General features: G+C 37.9%; 3 protein-coding genes across 4 annotated transcripts; 1 reads left to right on the top strand and 2 right to left on the bottom strand.

The window, feature by feature from the left end:
• The first annotated feature begins 247 nt into the window (after window positions 1-247).
• LOC110753131 (uncharacterized) lies at window positions 248-2284 on the top strand. Its single transcript, XM_088253918.1, has 2 exons — window positions 248-1119; window positions 1554-2284. The coding sequence occupies exons 1-2, from the start codon at window positions 435-437 to the stop codon at window positions 2192-2194; spliced, it is 1326 nt and encodes a 441-aa protein (XP_088110044.1). The 5' UTR covers window positions 248-434; the 3' UTR covers window positions 2195-2284.
• Window positions 2285-5869: 3585 nt separating this feature from the next.
• Window positions 5870-9230, bottom strand: LOC110753067 (Pentatricopeptide repeat (PPR-like) superfamily protein). Of its 2 annotated transcripts, none has more exons than XM_021953879.2 (3): window positions 6769-9230; window positions 6462-6516; window positions 5870-6297 (listed from the first exon to the last, which is right to left on the bottom strand). In XM_021953879.2, exon 1 carries the CDS (start codon window positions 9062-9064, stop codon window positions 6983-6985), a length of 2082 nt encoding a protein of 693 aa, XP_021809571.2. In that variant the 5' UTR covers window positions 9065-9230; the 3' UTR covers window positions 5870-6297; window positions 6462-6516; window positions 6769-6982. The 2 variants fall into 2 exon arrangements, with proteins under 2 accessions (XP_021809571.2, XP_021809576.2); XM_021953884.2 differs by having other exon boundaries at window positions 5870-6157.
• A 429-nt stretch (window positions 9231-9659) lies between these two features.
• On the bottom strand, window positions 9660-14370 carry LOC110753626 (O-fucosyltransferase 10-like). Its single transcript, XM_021954565.2, is given in 11 exon segments — window positions 9660-10219; window positions 10222-10373; window positions 10503-10693; window positions 10974-11141; window positions 11432-11599; window positions 11706-11910; window positions 12004-12201; window positions 12574-12662; window positions 12836-12903; window positions 13073-13151; window positions 13826-14370. Coding segments are annotated over 11 exon segments (1731 nt in total). The 5' UTR covers window positions 14213-14370; the 3' UTR covers window positions 9660-10193.
• Window positions 14371-15870: the final 1500 nt, after the last annotated feature.

Below are 15870 nucleotides of genomic sequence, written 5' to 3'. Positions count from 1 at the left end.
TCAATTGATAATCATGTATGAGATTTGAAGGGTTTTTTTTTAATCATATAAGATTTTAAGTTTTGAATCTTCATCCTAAGCTATGTTTCTTTTTTGTCACTGACTCACTAGTAATAAGAGATATATTAAATATGTGCAACCCATAGTTTTGTCTTCTCTTGCCATCCAAGCATCACTCCCCCATCATTAACAAATAACAATATCTTTACACAGATCAATCACTTATCTATTTATAAATCAACTTCTGTACACACAACAAGAAAAGCCCCACAGAACCCTAATCTAAGCTTTCTACAAAAGCCTGCCAAAGGGAGCTCCTTTGCAACCCCACCCAGCTGTCTGTCTCAGCTCATGTCTCTGAAAGCACCCCATCTGCAATTCTGAAACTAAAACCATAACCCACCATTTTATTCAGCTCAAACATCACAAATTAGATGTCTTCTTCAGCCATGGCTACCTCTAAACTCAAAACCCAAAGAAAACCCACCAAGCAAATACTCCAAAAGGCTCAGAAACAGAACCAAAACCAGAACCAGAAGCCCCAAAAGACAGAGAAGCCACCCTATTGGTCTGTTGTAAGAGGCTTATTGACCTGTAAACAACTCCAGCCACTTCAGCTACAACAAGGGCGCAAACAGCAGCTTCTGCAACAACAACAACAGCATGAGCAAGCCATGGAGGAAAGTAATGCTGCCAAGAAAAGCAAGAAAATGAGATGCTCTGGCTCACTGTGTAACAACACCAAAATCATGCACAGGCCTGAAATAGGATCTCCTGAAGTTCATAAGAAAAGGGCTTCAATGGGTTCAAGTTACAGTAATGAAACTTCAAGCAGATCCATGAAAGCTCCTCTGCATGAGCTCAATGGGGTTGTTTCTACCTCTTCTTCTTCATTATCTGCAGTATCTACTAATAATTCTTCTGTTGGTGGTGGGTCTTTTAGAGCAATGCCTTTCAGGAGATTCTCTGGCTGCTATGAGTGCAGAATGGTGGTTGATCCTGTTCTTGGTTTTGCTAGAGACCCTTCTCTGAGAGGCAGCATTTGTTCATGTCCTGAATGTGGTGAGATTTTCATGAAAGCTGAGAACTTGGAGCTTCATCAGGCTGTTAGGCATGCAGGTACCTCTCACAATTCTCAACAATTTTAATCATGCTCACATGTGATGTGATCTGAGAAAACCCTTTATTGCTCAATTTAATAATTAAATGTCTTTATTCATAACAGAAATGATACATTAAAAATTAATTTATCTCTACACTCTGAGCTTATAATAAGTATTATCAGCTAGGACTTGTGAAGCCATAAACTTTCAGTTTCAGAACCTTTCTCTCTCTCTTTCTCATACTTCAATGCACAATTAATTTCTGTTACTAGCTAGTTACAATGAGTTCATGAGCACCATTGCTCTTCCTGCATCATTTCAAAACATGTTACCAATATCAATACACAATTTACGGAAAACCATGTTCAGATTTTCAGTCTTTTTAAATAAATTTCAGAAAACCATGCTCAAAGTTTCAATCTTTTTTAATCTCTGTCACAAAATCCACAGTTTCTGAACTGGGTCCTGAAGACACAAGCAAGAACATAGTGGAGATCATATTCCAGTCCAGCTGGCTAAAGAAACAGACCCCAATATGCAAAATCGACCGCATCCTCAAAGTCCACAACACCCAAAAGACCATCTCCAAATTTGAAGAGTACAGAGAATCCATCAAAGCCAAAGCCACCAAGCTCCCAAAGAAACACCCTCGCTGCATTGCAGACGGCAATGAGCTCCTCAGGTTCCACAGCACCACATTTGTGTGCTCACTAGGCCTAAACGGCTCCTCCAATCTCTGCAACTCAATTCCACATTGCAATATCTGCAGCATAATAAAAAGTGGGTTCAATAAGTTCTCTGGAGACCTAATCGAAGACGGCATTTTGACAACAGCAACAAGTGGAAGAGCCCATGACAAGGCTGTGGTTGCTGCAGAGGACAGTGGCAAGAGGGCAATGCTGGTTTGTCGTGTGATTGCAGGGAGGGTGAAGAAGAACATGGAGGATAGTATTGGTATTGGACCTATTGGTATGGAAGAGTATGACTCTGTGGCTGGAGCTGTGGGAGTTTACTCTAATTTGGATGAGTTATATGTGTTTAATCCCAAGGCTATTTTGCCTTGTTTTGTTGTCATATATGGAGGTTTCTAAACTTTTTAATGAGTTTTTGGCCACACTTATGTTATATATTGCTAAGATGATTAAGACTTAATTCTACATTTGACTCGTTTAAATGTTTATGTAAGAAAAATTTATGCATACACTGATAACTGTAATTTCTTCGTCCGTATAATCTTTTGAATATTTTCTAAAATTTGGTGTTCTGTAGGGAGTGAGTGAAGTGATCCACCATGATCAGTCTATCAGTTTAGAACTTAGAAGGATGTGCATGCACGTAGATTGGTGGAATTGTTTAGATCATTTTTGTTGGGTCAACGAGGAACCCTAAAGTTCTTGGTGCCAGCTGACAGATGCTAAATGACAAAGGAGTCATGCTGGTTTAGATAAATTATTTGCATAAAAATTTGTGTAACTGTTAGTGCATTAATGACTAAGGTGACATTAAGTACAAACTGGGTTTTGGAATTTGTATATCTTAATCCTACCAAGGACGTAAATTTTTTGTTCACTGTAATCTAAATTTCTGTTTGCATTCCCCTTGCAATGCAAGTTGTGAGGGAAGAAAGAAGAAAATAATAATTCCTTGAGAAACTACAAGTCAGATATACAATACAATAATCATCAAGCTTTAATGTCCAAGTCCAACCTAATGGCCCCAAATTCCCAATTAGGCCATTATTAAGGGCTCCTCCTAAGTTCTTTGGCCTTGAAAGTTTGATATGAGCTTAAAGAAGGGTAGGCAGCTTTTACATCAAACAAAAGGAAATGGACAAGCTTGCGCTTTCAAGGCCAAGCGAAAGGGAAACAAACAGACAAAATGAAAGGAACATAAATACAAGTAGGTTCTCATATTTTTCATGTGCTCGCACACTGAGAGGTCAAAAGTAACACAACCTTTTTTTGGTATTACATATTAGACTCGACGAGAACTGGATATTTAAACTCAAGAACTCTTTCAACATTAATTATTAAAAATATGGTTAAATATTTTTTTGGTCACTGTGTGTTTCCTTAAGTTTAATTACAATTTATAGACATTCTATTATCTTTTGTTAACTTCCTTTAAGTGCAGTTTTTATTTTTTTTATTTTTTTACGAGTTAGGATATATTGTTCTACTAGGATTTAACGAATTGGGGGAAATCTTGGGTTGAAATCGGAATTGTGAGGTATAACATCAAATTAGATGCTACACTGAAGCTTGAATCGATTGAGTGAGAACCATATTATGACTTCCGATGGCAAGGAAATGTAATCAAGGTGATAGAGCACCAAAATATATTGGAAAGTTGTTGATTTCATTTTAATTTTATTTGGCTTTTTTTATTTTCCTTATACTTCACAATTTCAATTTCAACCCAAGATTTCTCTCAATTTGTGAAACCCTAATAGCACAATGTACCCTAACTCATTGAGTTAGAGGAAGAACATTGATGGTGCTTCCGTAATGTCTATAAATTGTAAACTTTGGAAAACACAGTAACCAATTTGGCTAAATTTTTTCTCAATCATCAAATTGAATTTCCATATAAAACCCAATAACTAAAAAAGTATTTAACCTTAGATGTTTTGGGCCTCAACAACCCTTAAAAATAAATAAGATTTAGAATATGTTACCATTGCACCACGAATTCAATTCAAATACTAATCTGCTCTATGCATTCTCGTGCTAAGGCAGAAGCTACCTTCCAAATCTTGTCTCGTTGCATGTCTTCTGGTCTTGGTTTTACTGAACAAAGCAACAAGGATAGAAGGTTGCGCATGGCTTCTTGATTTGTGGGCCCCGCCCTAGTTTTACTAATTCTTGACTCTTTTTTTGTACTCATTGTCTCATCATTTGGAATTTTCTTGGTGTTTGATTAGAAGGTTCTAACAACAATGGTGCATGCAACGGTATGGCTCGATTTTGTACTCATCCCATTTCTTCCTTTTTTAAGTCAACTTGTTTCCATGATCTCTCCCATCTCTCTACTTTTGATATTTATTTATAATTTCACATATATATAATTAAAATAATAATTTATTTACTTTCCAACCACTAGACATAGAGAAATTATTGTATGATACCAAATCATCACTTCAATTGATGATACTTCCGTTTATCTTTTATAGACGATTATAAACTTTTTTTTTTTAAAGCAGAATTAAAAACTTCAATTTCACCTTTTAGAATAATTTTTTTTAAAAGCTTTAATTATTTTAGAAATGACATGTTGCACATTTTCAATGGATGTATATACAGATGGGGTGGTAATTAGTAATGCACCAGAATAATTTTACCATATGGTACCAGTTTCTTTACCACTTGGAACTTGGAAGGGGTCAAGTTTGGCGCCAAAAAGAGACAGGCGCGAAAATTATGAATTTTTTATTATACGTAATTATCTGTGTAGCTTTTCTGCATTAACTTTAGAGGAATGCTATTCACAATCGCTCAAAAGCGATTCTCATCGAACTCGCTATCCACGTGTCTCTCTGCTGATGGTTTCCAAGTTGGGCAATAAAATAGTATTACCAACGTTCTCTCTCCTCTTTCTTTTATTCTCTTCTTTTTTTTTCCTTTCTTTCTCTCTTCTCTCCCTGTTTCCTATTTTTCCCCTTCGTTTATCCTCTCTCTCTCCTCCTCCTTCTGTTTTTTCTTCTTCTTCCTCTTTATTTCTCTCTTCTCTCTGTCTTTTTTTTTTCTCCGACGTTTCCCCCTTCTCTTTCTCTCCTCTTTCTTTTTTTTCTTTCTCTTCTCTTTTTTTCCTTCCTTTCTCTCTTCTCTCCCTGTTTCCTATTTTTCCCCTTCGTTCCCCCTTCTCTTTCTCTCCGCTTTCTTTTTTTTCTTATTCTACCTCTGACTGGCTTGGTGCGGTTTCTCTATCCATTTTTGTCTATAATCGCACTACAGGCAAAAATTTTGGATTTCACCCATCGATGGCCCGCCCTCCTCACTGCAGAACTTTCTGCTAAACTTATATCACAAAATTTATATATATATAGAACGAATAAAGGCCGTAAAAAAATTAAGCGAGCTTTGTTAAAAAAATAAAATTGAGTGAACATCTGTAGCAAGTTTCTTCTTCGTACAGTTGGGTTGTTCATGAGGTGCAAAATTCTTCTTGCTGGTTGGCCGTACTCGTTTTACTTAGAAGAAGGAAAAAAAACAGAGAGGGGGAAACGCGGAAGAAAAAAAATAGAGACAGCGAGAAGAGAGAAATAAAGAGGAAGAAGAAGAAGAAAAAATGGATAGACAAAAATCCAAATTTTTTGCCTGTAGTGCGATTATAGACAAAAATGGATAGAGAAACCGTACCAACCCAGTCAGGGGTAGAAGAAGAAAAAAAAGAAAGAGGAGAGAAAGAGAAGGGGGAAACGTCGGAGAAAAAAAAAAGACAGAGAGAGAAGAGAGAAATAAAGAGGAAGAAGAAGAAAAAACAGGAGGAGGAGAGAGAGAGGATAAACGAAGGGGAAAAATAGGAAACAGGGAGAGAAGAGAGAAAGAAAGGAAAAAAAAAGAAGAGAATAAAAGAAAGAGGAGAGATAACGTTGGTAATACTATTTTATTGCCCAACTTGGAAACCATCAGCAGAGAGACACGTGGATAGCGAGTTCGATGAGAATCGCTTTTGAGCGATTGTGAATAGCATTCCTCTTAACTTTATGTTATGAGCCATTGATGACAGTAAAAAGACTGAAAAAGAAAGAATAATCCAAGGCATGCTTGAGGAAAGGGAAACTCATGCTCTCACTTTATAAAGAGGAGAGAGAGGGTCAGGAGGAGGGGGGCAATGACAAAGAGTTCTCTGCCGTTCTGCACGGTGGAGGCCTTACAAAGCAAAGACCTGTTTTCTCTGCATTCAACAGTGAAGATGGAGGACCTCACTGCCTGCAACTGGTGGAGCCCACCCATGTTCCTCTTGTTGCTCCAATTCTGTCGGGTCAAGCTCATTTGGGTTGGACCAGCTTACCCGGTTTGATTTCCAGGACCATCTTATCTTTTAACCTCTTCCTGGATTGGGAATTTGGGATAAGAGCAATAACTTGTAGTTAAAGGCTATTTGACAGAAAGATAACAATTGGCACATGCAAGACTAGAGGCAAAATTGACAACTGATCAGCTCAATTGGCTTCTCTCTTTTTCCCCCCATTCTGCCATACAAGGAAAAGATGATTTACTTCCAATAACAGAAAAATATTTCACTTATGATTAGGTGAAGACCATGAGGAATGTGTATCTTTCCTTTTATGCCAAGAAGGAAGCAATGACAAAATAGAAATTAGTTATGCATAGACCAGAGATAAGGGTTATGTACCGAGATCTTTCTGAGCAACTGTGCATTTAGATGATGCAGTTAGCTGTATCAAAACCTGCATTAAACAGGAAAACTACAATAAGTAAACAAAACAATTATGATAGACAAGTGACAGCAGAAGCACAAAATGAAAAGCACAGTTGAACTACATAAGTAAATTAGTCTGCTTCTATCATTTTCTATTAAGAGGGGAAATTTTACATGGCTTGGCTAGATCCAAATTTCAACCTCAAGAAAGAGGAAAAAAAAATCAGATTGATTTGTGGGTTTAAAATTAAAACAGAGGAAAGGAAGTGGTTTGACATACCATAACATATAAAAAAAACATCTCTTTGGACTATGCCACCAAGGGCCATCTGTTTGCGGAGATTCTTGTTAGGTCTTCAGTAATAAAATGATCCGGTCATTAAGCTCGTGTAGGGACTTAACTTCAGAATGGTATCTGCGTCGTAGTTCGTCCAAATATGGATGCAAAGGAAGTTAGTTTCTGCACCATATACAATTTAAAAATGCAGTGTTTCTTAACTTGAAACTTCAACCCAGCTCCTTCCTGCTTCTTTTGCACCCACTTTCTTGACAGCCGCTCTAACCTTGCTTAAATCATTCCACATTCCCAATTCTGCATAAACATTTGAAAGTGTCACATATGTGGAAGGGTCTTCTGGCAAAGTTGTGAGAATGTGATCAGCAATAACATTAACAAGTTCAGTGTTTTTATGAGTTCCACAGGCCCCGAGCAATGTTCTCCATATGATTGGGCCAGGCTCAAATGGCATCTCAGCAATTAACTGTTCTGCCTCTTTAAAGTATCCAGCTTGACCGAGAATGTCAACCATGCAATAATAATGCTCTAAACCAGGTTCCACTCCATGTTCAATTTTCATTGAATTGAATATGGTCCGTGCCTCTTCAACTAGTCCAGCATGCCTACAGGCAGAAAGAACACCTACATATGTAATTTCATTTGGCTTCAATCCTGCTTCTATCATCTGATGGAATAATCTAATTGCTTCCTCTGCTCTTCCATTTTGCCCACACCCCACAATTATCCCGGTCCAACATACAGTGTCTCTTTCTTCCAAAGAATCAAACAGAGCTAACCCATCCTCAATTTCACCACATTTTGAGTACATATCAAGCAGGGATGTTACTACAACTTCCTCAGATTCATATCCACTCTTAACACAGAAAGCATGAACCTGTTTGCCACTTCCAAGAGAGGTTAAACTAGAACAAACTTTCAGAATAAACGAAATGACAAATTGATCTACTTCAATATCCAAATACACCATATCCCGAAACAGTGAAAAGGCTAGCCAGCTTAGTCCCTTTGTAGCACACCCTATGATCAAACCAGACCAAGCTACAGTGTCTTTTTTCGGAAGCCTGTCAAACAATCCTAATGCATCCTTAATGTTCCCCAGTCTTGCATAGAGATCTATAAGAATGCTTCCAACAATATGATATAACTCATACCCTGTGGTGACAACCAAGCCATGCACTTGACGACCAAGTCTCAAGTTGAGTAAGTTGATGCAAGCCTTTAAAGCACCACTGAAAGTGTAGGAATCCATCCATGCACCGGAGCAATGGATTTTTGAAACTAAATCCAAAGCTACACTATTGTGTTCATTAATGACATATCCTGAAAGCATAGAATTCCAAAGTGCCAAACTATCAGAAATGGAAGCATTGCACCTTGAGTGCTGATCAAACAGCTTTATGGCTTCAGTCAGTCCATTGCAATTTGAATACATATCAACCAGAGCTGACACAGTAAAACAGTCAGACTCAAAACCTGACTTTGTGGCATAACAGTGAATCTGTTTCCCAGAAGCTAGCAAACCGTGGCGACTGCAGGTTTTAAGAGCACACGGGAAAGTAAAACCATTGAGTCTGAGACCTTCTCGGTGCATTAAACACATAAATTCAAAAGCACGCGGGCTTCCATTGTTTGCGAAACCAGCAATAATGCTGTTCCAAGATACAACATTTGGCTCTTGCATTTGATGAAACAAATTCACTGCCTCATCCATCAAATCAGCCTTAGTGTACCCCGAAATGATCGTGTTCCACGAAGTTGTGTTTTTACTCGACATGTCATAAAAAACTTTCTTAGCATCACTCAAACTCCCACATTTAACGTACATGTCCAAAAGGGCATTCATCAAAACAGTGTCAAACTCCAACCTATCACTAGATATCCTCTCATGAATCAATTTACCCGTTCTGATGTAACCCGCCATGCCACAAGCTTTAAGAACGGTAGAGTACATGAACCCATTGGGCGTCTCTGAATCAGACTCCAACATCTGGGTATATAGCCTCACAGCCTTTTCAGGTTTCCCACAATTAGTATAACCAGAGACCATTGTGGTCCATGTAACAACGTTCTTGTCAGGCATTTCATCGAACACTTTCCGTGCGTCTTCTAAACAAGGAAATCCAACGTACATGGAAATCAGATTGTTGGCAAGGAACACGTCATTCGAAACGCCGAGCTTGATCAATTGGCAGTGAAATGATTTCCCGTGATTCACGGCGCGAACTCGCCCGCATTGGCGCAAAGCTTGAGCTATGCGGTTCAAATACCCAATTTCCATGGTCAATTGAATATGAGCTCGTGCATCGCCAATAATACAAGCACGTGCCCGCCGCGAGACTGGGCCCTACATGTTTGTAGTGAGGGCCCAGTGCTTTGCCTTACATGGGCTTCTAACACGTGGTCAAGGTTAAGCACCCACCGCACCGCTCACTCTGAGCCTTCAGATGAATTCTGACAGATATCTTCGTTTTGTCGTTTATAAAAAATACAGCAAACGATGAAATATAAAATGTCATATTTACCCTAACCTTAGAGACGGGCATGGCATACTTCCATGATGAAGTAATCTAACTCATGTTTATAAGTGCATTGGTTTTGTACCATATGTTATATTATGGTTAACCATAATCAAATTTTATTGCATTCATCACAAAAATTTAACAATAGTTTATAGTTATACATAAGGTCAAGTTAATATATATGTAACAAGTAGCACATGACCGTCTACTTCTTAATCTAGCGTTATTTCTCTTTTTAATGTTGAATGAAAAAGTTATCTCAATTGGTATACTAAATTTTTTCACATATCAAGCTGACTCTTGGTCTTGTAAATATCGAAAGAGATCCCAAAATCGAATCCTCCTCTCCATTGATTAAAGAAAACAATGCAGCCACTGTACTTGCTATATCAAAGTTGTTTCCAAGATACAAAACGATGTGCAAACTTGCAAGAACAAAGTATTTATGTACTCAGAATTCAGAAATGCCTTAAAAGGCTAACAAAAAAACAATCAAACTGCAAAACCAGCGTATCAACCCCTAAACCCCATCTGACCAGAGCTGGAATGTCATATCTGGCTAAAACTTATATGTCAAATATCCAATCTATATACGACAAATGTTGAGCAATGCCCCAACATTGCCAGAGGCTGCTCCTAACATCTCCATACGAAAAAGAGAAAAAAGAATAACATGAAATAAGGGAATCCTTCTGCAACCAAAATTGGAAAACCTGCTGTAAGGACTATCTACATTTTCCCAACAGGCTTTAGAGCAATGAGCCGCTTCAAAATCCACAGAATAAATGAGCCAAGGCCCCAATATAAATTGCGTCTGATGATGGCACAGGTAGAAGAAACTTTTGAAGCATTAGGTTTGTTTTTTCATGTCCTAGCTTGTCATGAAAATCACGAATGTGCAGATGGGTCTACCCAGTGCCATTGTGTTTTTGGAGACACCCACAATCTGGCAAAGGGTAGCTGTATACAGAAGATTTTTTGGTGAATTTTTTCACTCTAGGTATTATCTTTCCCTTGCGGTCACTTTCCGTGAGCATTGCTTCCATCTCAAGTTTGAAATCTTTCCAGCTGCAAAACCAAATATATACAGAGTTTGCACATAAGCCTACTGTTAGCATATATAAACTTGAAATTAAAATCAGGGTGTTGCAAGCAAAAAGTATTTTATTTTACAGAAACTACACTTACACAAATTACCTGATACCCATGTCATGCAGTAAAACAACAAGCTTGCGCTTGTCAGGTATAATAGTCTTGGCATGTCCACCATTAAGGAATCTCCGATGACCCATTAGGAAATGTGGGAAGTTCCCACCCTGTGTTGTTACAAAAACCTCACTAGACAAGCATACTGTATAATCCAAAGCTGCCAATCTCGAAGAATATCCCTAGCAAAAGAGATAACCAGATTTAGAGCAAGTATGTGGAAGTTCAACATGAGAGTGGCTATTTCATTTTCGGTACAGCTTGGTTTCTACAGAGTTCATAGCATTTGTCAACCCATTACTAAAATCATGAATTTAACCAGGCTGAACTTTACACTTTCAAAGACAGATGTAGAGCCAGAGTAGATAAGCTTTTAGGGTGGTAGATTTCAAAGTGATAGTTTCACCAATTCCAAAATACTCTCTTGGGCACACAGTTAATAAAAGCTAGTAAGATATGTACCTTAAAAGGAGCAAGCTCATCTGGGGTTGCCAGAGACTCCTTTGTATGCAGATAGGGAAACATCTTTAGCAGAGGGGCTAAATGTTTCTCTGCCCAGTAGATTTTTCCTGAGGCTAAATAAATTGAAGTGCTATTATCAAACCCCATACCCCGCAGCATCATTCCAACCTACACTGACAACAAATATGCAGGAAAGAGATTATTTCTCCACGGTAGACAGCTATGAGCAAGAAAGTATGAGATACATGTGGAATTATGACTACAAAATTAGAATCTAACATAACCACATTTTCTCCTTTAAAAAAAAGGTTTATCGGGAATACCTTACATTCAAAGTTTTACAGGTCTAAAAAGCAACAAAAGTTATCAAAGTAGATTACCTCCAAAGGTTTATCCGGAACACCTTACATTCAAAGTTAAAGGTCTAAAAAGCAACAATAGTTATCAAAGTAGATTACCTCCAAGGGGGTTAGTGGGCATTTTCCATCAATCCTATTGAGACCAGGCAGAGTTACACGGCCTTTTCGTTTGAACTTATCTCCCCATCCTTTTTGTCGAATTGAATTCATTTCACTATTTTCAGCCTCTCCCCCATCATACAAACAACATGAGAATGCCACCATGTCCTGCAGGATGAAAAAAGACAGTTGATAACTTGATTAATTTCCTTGACCATTAAACATAAGATGAACCAAAAACTTTTAACAATTTAAAGAAAATAAGCTCCATTACCTCCTCAAAACGGAGGTGGATCGAAACATACTTTCCAACAGTCCTTGAACTCTTCTGAGTCATTCGTTCAACTAGTTTCCTTGCCAAATTTGATATGGGAGAAGAGAACTTCAATGCTTCATAATTAGCAAGGCATCTTAAATGCTGAATAGAAGGTGGGACATTCATTGCTAATCTATTAGCAAATGGAGCTATGCGGATAACCCTGCATAAACCAAAAAGCAAGCAAAAACAACAGAATTAACTTCCAAAGGAAAATTGATATAGAACGGAAAAAAAAAAACAGTTCAGTACCTACCCCTGCCTCTGCAGGATAGGATAAACTTCTCCTTTGTAATAACGGACAGGAGCCCAAGCTTGGACACGAAGGGTTGGTATGTTAGCGATGCTGTGATCATATCTCTCCAATACCATCTCAGGGAGCTCTTTAACCACTTTAACATGGCCTTCAAGGGTGGCTATGAAATGATCTTCATCATATATATCTCCAAAAGTGCTGCCAAACAAAAGATACTTTTTTTAATATTTGAATTGAAAGCACAATAAGGAAATTTCACAAGATTATTTACTGCAAGATTATAAATAGATCATTCTCCTCATGCTGTCTATAAGCTCTGAGTTCTCCTCTCACATGACAGGCTTTTCAATAGATGTTATTGGTCATTTAGATGACGACTGCCTATGAACCTGACAACCCCATTTTAGCTCCGGACACATTGAAGTAGGTTAGACATGGTTATACACACTTATCAAGATTAATGAGGCAAGCTTGCTAAACTATAATGCAGTATTGAATCAATGTTCTTCATTGAAAGAACTATTATTTTAAGTTTTAAGAGTCAGAACTTTAATAATATAGTTCCTTTACCTTGGATCCCTCCAAACATTATGAAATTCAAAGTTAGGAATAACGAGAATTGCATTCAAGAGTCCAGCAAGAGCCACAGCATTGCAAATCTGTGAAAAAGCATGATTTAGTAGGAAGAACAAACTGTATATTCCAGCACATAGGAGATATGTAAAGTTACCAAAAACCACACCATAGATATCTGGTAGCCTTAATGCTCTAGTTTTCAAAGAAAACAAATGAAAATTGAAGTAATATAAGAATAATGGGACAAGTAGCGTACCGCAGAGCGTTGTTGGTTAAGACCACCATTAACCTCCACAATCAAGTAAACACTAGGGCCAGGGGACTCTGAAATTCAATGGAGAATATATTAGGTGCCAAGAAAAAACTATCAGATAAAGATTCACGACCATTGATTCCAAAACTACCAAACCTTCAATTTCCCACAAATAAATTTAATAGTTTGTCAAAATTGTAGCAGCCATCTTAATACAAAATTGTGCTGTCTTGAAAATACCTAACTGTACTCCAGCAGTCGAAGGCGGGCATGGCTTCTGCTCTTTCAGCTTTCTTCTGTATCTCCACACAGAAGACAACTACAGCAATAAACAACATATCATCTTGGTTAATAGCATTGTAGCAATAATTTCACCGCACGTTAAATTCAGCAACAAATGAGGAGCAGAGCACGGTGGAAAAATAACTGAGCAAGTGATAATGGCCATTACAGTAGTACTTGAATGCAAAATTAGGATCCAAACGTGTCCACATCAAAGTTTGACTATCTGCAAATTTCCCGTTTTCATAAACTATCAACTCCTTTTGCTTACAAAATAAAGATGCCCCAGACCAAATTCAAATAAAATTCTTCTACCCAAAACTAACTTCCACGTTCAGATATTAGAAAGTTCATTTAATTCAGATACTGGACAAGCGTTTCCTTAGAGAAACACAAGGAAAAGGAGAAGAACAGGGAGAACTAAGCAACTGTCCTACAATCCTACTGTTTATTTGATCGGAAAACTTTAGGGAAAATTTTGAAATCACAGATTTAAGCTGCAATAGTCTTGTATAAGTAAAGTTTTTGTCCTTTAGCTCCAAAATGAAAATCTGAAGTCGAAACATTTTATTGCTTTTACTTTTCATGCTTTACTCTTTTGATGAATGAGAACGACGCTTTTCCTGCATTTTCCCAGAAACCAAACAAACAGAGAGCAACCAAAAGGGTATTCATCAAAACAAAAAAGGAGAGAAACCCAAGAAGCCAAACCTCAATTGGGGTGGAATTATCAGCTTGAATGTGAGGCCAGAGCAGCTCAAACATTTCGTGACTACGGTACACAGAACCGGGAAGAGGGGTATGGCCCACCAGACCAGAGAACGGGCCGACACACATGATAAGCCCAGAGACGTAAAGCAGAGGCAGCACCACCAGTAACCGGAGGAATCGGCGGAGGAGAAGAAATCCGGCGACGACGGAGATGGGTTTGGACCGGAGCTTCCGGCGGCAGTGGGAGAGTGTGCTGGACTGTCGGCGGGGTGACGGTGGTGGGCTGGGTGATGTACTGCTGCTGCTCTCGCTGCCGTTCCCACCTCCACCACCACCGCCATTGCCATTGTAGTGGTGGTGGTGGTGAGGCTTGGCCTTCATTCCCATGCAATTGAAGTGTGAGAGAATTCTAGAGAGAGTGTGGAAAAAGAAAAAGATGGGTTTTCTGATTCAGAGAGTTGCAGCAAGATTTTTAGGAGAAATAGTACGTCAGAGAGAGAGAGAGAGAGAGAGAGAGAGAGGCTGAGTGGCTTGAATTTGAGTTGAAGCCAAGCCAATGATGGGTACAGTTGTGATGGACTTTACTTCCTTTCTTTTTCAGGTGATGGGGATGGACAAATAGACAATAGAGTGTCTTTTGGGTTTTTTCGTGTAACTAATCAATTAACCTCTCTATTATTAGTAGAGGTTTTGCTTTTCTTGTTCATTTCAATTTTGAATGAAACGTTCTATTCTGTCTGCTTCTCTTTCAAATATCATATGCTATCCATGAGATATGAGGACATCAAAAATTGGCCTCAATGAGATTATCTTTCATTTTTATATTTTTTTTTTATAAAAAAATGAATCAAATTGTTAAATTATGGGACCGAGATTTAAATTCGAGTATCAAAAGACGGAATTACTGTCTTTACCAACTAACCTAACTCACATCTACTTGTTTATTAATTTTTGCATACGCGTGCCAACCGGCTAATGTATAAGAAAATAAGTTGAGTTGGTTAAACATAAAGACATTCTCATTTATTAAATTTGTTTATAAGTTTTAGGGAAATTTTTAGCTATATATTTACATGCACATAAAGTTAATAATGTTCACTAATTTCTCTTAATGAAATAGTAAAATAGCTCAGGAGATACGCCACATAAATTGGAATTAAAATTAAAATTTATTTTTCTCTTTTATATAATATAATATAAAATATAAGATGAGATCTATTTTTTGGTCCTGTTCTAGAATAGTCAGAGAAGAGAATGCATGTTCTTTTTTTTTGGACAAGCCACCTATTTTTTGTTCTGCAAATAATGGAGTGTAGTGAAGTTGATGGCTGCAGCCACCCAAGCCAGCCACCTAAGCCAAGCCGACATGGGATACATGTCAGAAAATTTTAGATACTGTATTTTAATTAATTCATTCATATAACGGTGGCGCAAAAGAATTTCAATTCTTCTAAGTCGCCTTGCCAGATGGAGAAAGCAGAACGGAAAGAGGACGGGAGACATGGGAACTCAAACAAGGAAATAGAAGGGAGGAGAGGGCCCTCTAAAAGCCGTACTGGTGCCGATGCTTCTATAACCCCGTTTACGAGTGCGTCGCCTCAGGTTCTGCCTTGACCACATTCCCACTATTCAAGCACTTTTATTTTTTAAATCCTATTTTAGAATTTATTTGGACATTTATGCCCTCTTGAGGAACATGTTATTACACATTTAACGACCATGTAGTGATTTTTTTTTTCTTTTTTGTTCTTTTACTATAATAAGATGAGGGAAGAGAGAATTGTTGAATTGAATCTCTCCTCCCATCCCATGTACCCAAAAAAGAAACAATATACTGAAACAAGTAGAGTGACAATTGGATCAAGAGTTTGTCATTGTGGAGGCATACCAAAAAAGCTTATTAAACTGAATGTAGGTGGGCGTGTCTTGGACTTTTTTTAGTTGAGAGACGTTTCATCAAACACCTTACTCCTTTTCGTAAAATTGAAATGCAATAACATTATAATTGAATACTCACTCAAGATTAATGGAGTGAAAAGGAAAAA

The sequence above is a fragment of the Prunus avium genome, chromosome 1 (assembly GCF_965620075.1).
Source record: "Prunus avium chromosome 1, drPruAviu1.hap1.1, whole genome shotgun sequence".
Taxonomy (NCBI): Eukaryota; Viridiplantae; Streptophyta; class Magnoliopsida; order Rosales; family Rosaceae; genus Prunus; species Prunus avium.
Note: the sequence above shows the minus strand (reverse complement) of the source record. Positions and strands in the feature narration are given on the sequence as shown.